Source organism: Columba livia, unplaced genomic scaffold, assembly GCF_036013475.1.
Source record: "Columba livia isolate bColLiv1 breed racing homer unplaced genomic scaffold, bColLiv1.pat.W.v2 Scaffold_135, whole genome shotgun sequence".
NCBI classification, from domain to species: Eukaryota; Metazoa; Chordata; class Aves; order Columbiformes; family Columbidae; genus Columba; species Columba livia.
Window position 1 is genome coordinate 265,001 of NW_027043031.1, and position 5,420 is coordinate 270,420.

At 50.2% G+C, this 5,420-nt stretch overlaps 1 protein-coding gene across 1 annotated transcript; it reads left to right on the plus strand.

Annotated features, from left to right (window-relative positions):
* Positions 1 to 2,299: 2,299 nt before the first annotated feature.
* LOC135577756 (olfactory receptor 14J1-like) lies at positions 2,300 to 3,495 on the plus strand. Its single transcript, XM_065047877.1, has one exon. It carries the CDS (start codon positions 2,300 to 2,302, stop codon positions 3,257 to 3,259), a length of 960 nt encoding a protein of 319 aa, XP_064903949.1. The 3' UTR covers positions 3,260 to 3,495.
* The last annotated feature ends 1,925 nt before the right edge of the window (positions 3,496 to 5,420 follow it).

The following is a 5,420-nucleotide window of genomic DNA, read 5'->3' on the forward strand; positions in this document are numbered from 1 at the left end:
ATGAACTGCAGTAGGTCTTCAAGAGAATCCTGACATTCCTTGGCTCTCCTCTGCCTATGCAGAAACAGCATCACCTACGCTGGAAACCTTACAGTTAATCTGTAATCTGTTTTCCAGCCTGCAAACAGGAAGATGCCCCCAGGCAGTGCCCTGTGAACAGGCAGGATCTGTAGGGCCAGGGGGAGGGCACAGAGGGTGGGATGGTCTGTGAGCACTGACAGGGAAGAGACATGGACAGGGGAACACCTCCCAGGGGAGAATCTCCAGGCAGCAGGGAAATGATCAGAAATGAGAGGAAACCAAACCCGGAATGGTTATGGGAGGGAGAACAGAGAAAAGTGCCTGTGACCCCCTGCAGTGCAGATCCCTCCTGTGAGCAGCCCCCTGGCCTCCTGTCCCACCCAGCAAAGCCTCTGCCCTCAGGGCCGGGGGCTCCAAGGCATGAAGCAGCTCCTGTGCAGCCAGAGCTCCAGTTCCTCTGCAGAGCACAGGGGCTGAGAGCAGCTGCCCGGCAGTGTTGGTGTCTGGGAGGTGCTGCACAGCTGGGGAAGGGTGACGCTGTCTGAGTGCCCGGCTGCCTCTGCCCTGGCCTCTCTCACACCCACCCTCACCGCATTTTCCTTCTTGCTCCCCTGTTCTGGGTCACTGCTGTTGGGATCTTGTTCTTGCTGTCAGGCTCTCTGGGGATGGCAGTTTCAGCTGCAGAGTCACAGCCTGAGCTTGTGGGTCCTTTCCTGCAGGTGTGTCCATGGGCACACGTGTCCCAGCTTTGCTCTGACCTGTGGGCTGTGGGCAATGCAGTCTGTGGGGCTGGGGAATGAGCTGTGTGTGTTGGCTAACGTTGGCTAAACGTTGGGTGCTGAGACCTTAGGAAAGGGTGAGACCTGTCATGGTCTGAGGTGGATCCCTCTGCTCTCAGCAGTGCCTGGTGGCTTTTCAGGGTAACATGGGAGGGTGATCAGGCTCCATCTCAGAAAGGTGCCAGCCCAGGGCAGCTGGATCAAGACAGAGGGACAGAGCAGCTGCCCTCACTCTGCACTGACCCACAGGCACCCTCTGGTCTCGCAGGACTCGCTCTGTTCTCCCTGAGTGCAGCAGAAATGCTGCGGGTTTCTGACACCCAAGAACGTCAGGATAAAGAGAACTAAGGACATCTGGAGACATCATCCAGAGAAGAGGAAGGCCCTCAGCAGAATATTGAATTGGACTGAGAAAGCTCAGCTTTGCCACATGGTTGATGCCCTAGGATAGATCCTCCTGTCCAAAAGGCAGAATTAGGAGAATTGCACAGACCTATTGCTTTGGAAACTGCTGAGTAAATGGAAGAAACAACAGGATGGATATAAATTTTATTTTGTTCTGTGGAAAAAATAAATAAAAAAGGCCCAAAAAGTACTTTCCACAACCTACAAAGGAATACATCTTTGGAACTGTGATTGTTGCCAAATACGTCTCTATATGAATTCAATATATATATGTATAGGTATATATTTTACAGTGAGCATAGCAGTAGGGTTCTGGCAGCTCTTTTTAGCAAACTGTGCTAGTCTTCGTGTGTGTTCAGCACTTACTTTGGGGAGACTGCTCCTGCTGCTGTTTGGATTATGTTCAACACCTGAGGTGAAACACTTTTTCTATGGTATAGTGTGCTTTAAGTTTATATAGAGGAATGTTTTATCTGGGGAAAACCAGGAGAAGAATACACATACAAAGGCATACAGACATTTTGAGAAGGATGAGAATATTGGTTTCAACTAAGTAGATATGCGAATTTTAAATAACAAAAATAAGCTATAGGAGAGAAATTAATCCAGAAACATGTATGGGTAGGTCTTTACTATCACAACTGCCATGTTAGTCAATGAAAAACATTGAAAAAAACCATGAAAAACAAGAACGCTCCGCAATGAATATGGAGGGAGGTGTAAAAAAACCTGGAAAGCCCAAACTACCTTCACCATCTCTGTTCCTTATGACTGGGAAAGCAAGTGCTGGCAGCCCTTCTGTGTTAGCAGAACCAGACAGTCCCCACCGTTCCTGTGGCCCCACTTCTGCAGAGCTGGGCTGACTTATCGATGGCCCATGGGCAGAGGCCCCGCTCTTGGTTGCACATTTTCCAGCACCAAGCAGGGCTATAGCCACAGTGCTGGAGAAAGTTCTCCTAGGAAAAGAAAAGGGTGTCTGTGTGTGACAGGGGAGGGTCTATGGGACTTGGTATCATTTTTGTCGCAGAACTCTTCCCTGGCTTCTCACTGTCTTTTTTTTCCTCATGACAGCGCCCCATGCTCAGGAAAAGCAAATGTCCAACAGCAGCTCCATCACCCAGTTCCTCCTCCTGCCGTTCACAGACACACGGGAGCTGCAGCTCTTGCACTTCTGGCTCTTCCTGGGCATCTACCTGGCTGCCCTCCTGGGCAACGGCCTCATCATCACCACCATAGCCTGGGACCAGCACCTCCACACCCCCATGTACTTCTTCCTGCTCAACCTCGCCCTCCTCGACCTGGGCTGCATCTCCACCATTGTCCCCAAATCCATGGCCAACTCTCTGTGGGACACCAAGGTCATTTCCTATGCAGGATGTGCTGCACAGGTCTTTTTTTTTTGTTTCTTGTTTGGTTCAGAGTATTCTCTTCTCACCATCATGTCCTACGACCGCTACGTTGCCATCTGCAAACCCCTGCACTACGGGACCCTCCTGGGCAGCAGAGCTTGTGTCCACATGGCAGCAGCTGCCTGGGCCACTGGGTTCCTCTATTCTCTGCTGCACACGGCCAATACATTTTCACTGCCCCTGTGCAAGGGCAATGCCCTGGGCCAGTTCTTCTGTGAAATCCCCCAGATCCTCAAGCTCTCCTGCTCACACTCCTACCTCAGGGAACTTGGGCTTCTTGTGGTCAGTGCCTGTTTAGGTTTTACGTGTTTTGTTTTCATAGTGGTATCCTATGTGCAGATCTTGAGGGCCGTGCTGAGGATCCCCTCTGAGCAGGGACGGCACAAAGCCTTTTCCACCTGCCTCCCTCACCTGGCCGTGGTCTCCCTGTTCATCAGCACTGGCATGTTTGCCTACCTGAAGCCCCCCTCCATCTCTTCCCCATCCCTGGACCTGGTGGTGTCTGTTCTGTACTCGGTGGTGCCTCCAGCAGTGAACCCCCTCGTCTACAGCATGAGGAACCAGGAGCTCAAGGAGTCTATTAGAAAAGTGATTTCATGGGTGTTTGTCTATACTGATCAGCATTCCATCACTGTCCACAAATGATGTCTATTTGTATCCCAGTGCAGGCCTGTACCTTGTTTTATCCCTCTTAATTTGTTAGCATTACCCATATTGTTATTTGTGGTTTTTATGTTCCTACATAATTGTTTGTGTTTAGCTGACTATCCTGAAAAATGTACCCATTATTAATATTTTTAAAACACGTGAAACCTGTATAACTGTTTTCCTAACACTGTTTCAGAGCTTGGTCTCCCACAGCATCTCCGTAATAAAATGACATCTCCTCTCAGCAGTTCCTCAATATTTGGTTGTTGTTCTAAAGCTGATCTCAACAACAGGCCCAGGAATTTCACTCAAAAGGGCCTGAGGTCAAAGCTCATTGTCACGTTGGTAGCTGATAGACAACAGAGTTGTGGTTTAAGACACAACCCTTGTTGTCTGTTGACAGCGGAGAAGGGGACTGGTCATGAGATACAGTCAGACTGGGCTGCCCCAGAGCATGATGGGGCAGAGGACAATCCTCCAGGAGAGGACTCTGGAGCTGCCTGGAGAGCCCATGAGATACACATGTACCTGTGTGCCTGAGGTGGGCAGTGACTGGAGCCCACAGAGTGAGACATGGCCCAAGGTGGAGTCAACCCATGGCAAAGCACTAAATCCAGGTATCTGCAGGGAAACAAACATGGAAACAGCCCACCCCACACAGACCTGTTCCAACAGGGAACAGCACCTTCACAGTCACCACACCAACAGCAGCACTTTTACACAACCATGAGCAACAGTACTGAGCGTGTCCTGTTCCTCCTCTCAGACTGAGCTGCTGTGAAGGTTGCATGAGTTGTCTGCACATCCCAGGTAGAACTTACCTGCAGTTTCACACACCCCTGTGGTCCCTCCAGTGTGGACCTGGGGTTTGGGTCAACCCAGACTCATAGATATTGCCCACTTGGCCATTCCAGCCCCAGTTCTCTTCATATCCTGGTGTTCCCTCTTCCTCGCTAGCCTCACTTAGACCTGACCAAGAAAGCGTGTGCATACATTTACACCCAAACACACACACAACAGTGAACCCACTCACACAGTAAATAGCCAGGAACAGAGTTTAAGAAATATTGTAGTTTAACCCTAGTCATCAGCTCAGCACAACACTGTTGCTGTGGCAGGATGAGGGGAAGATCTTAAAAGTAAAAGAAAACTCGAGGGTTGAGATAAAGACAGTTTAATTGGTAAAGCAAAAGCTGTGTGCGCAATCAAAGAAATATAAGGAATCTATCCCCTGCTTTGCATTGGCAGGTGGGTGTTCAGCCATCTCCAGAAAATCAGGGCTCCATCACACATAGCAGTTACTTGGGAAGACAAACGCCATCACTCTGAGTGTTCCCCCCTTACTTCTTCTCCCAGATTTATTGCTGAGCATGACTTCATGTGCTACAGAAGATCCCTTTGGTCAGCTGGGGTCAGCTGTCCCAGCTGTGTCTCCTCTCAGTTTCTTGGGCACCCCCAGCCTACTCTCACTTCTCAGTGTGAGAAGCAGAAAAGGCCTTGACTCTGTGCAAGCACCGCTCAGCGCTGACTGAAACATGGGCGTGCGATCAACACTGTTTCCATCACAGGTTTAAAACACAGTGCCATAGAGTTGCTATGAAGATAATTAACTCTACCCCAGCTGAAACCAGTCTAATAAGCAGGACAGACCATGGTGATCAGGCAGGGGGGGTGGCCAGAGCAGCACTGACCAGCCACCTCCCCATGAGCAGCTGGTCACTTGAATCCCTCTCCTCCCCACTCTTCCACAGGCTGCTTCTTCCATGATCCACCTTGATCCCTCCTTTTCTCTGCCCCGGTCTCCTCACCAATTCATAACCATCATGAGTTATTTTTTCCCCAATGGGCTCAGGTTTTCTCCACTTGCACTCAAATTTTATAGTTTGGATTCCATTGCCTTGGTCCTCTGGTCCCTTCTCACATCCCTCACTTTCTCATGCACGTCCCACAGTTTCCCATGGCACGTACAGGTGGCTTCACTCCAGGGCAGGGCCCCACCAGGGGCACGGTCATTTGTCTGCAGCCTTCCCATCTGGCGTCCTTGATGACCTCATGATACCTGCCTACCCCTGGCCAATCACATTGCTGTCATGAGGTGACCTCACAAGTAATAACGCATCCATGTTTGCTTGGCCTACATCTGCCCCAGGTAACTGCA

Bases quoted from the DNA above. Each gene is read 5' to 3' on its own strand.
- LOC135577756 (XM_065047877.1), top strand. From the start codon at position 2,300: ATGTCCAACAGCAGCTCCATCACCCAGTTCCTCCTCCTGCCGTTCACA.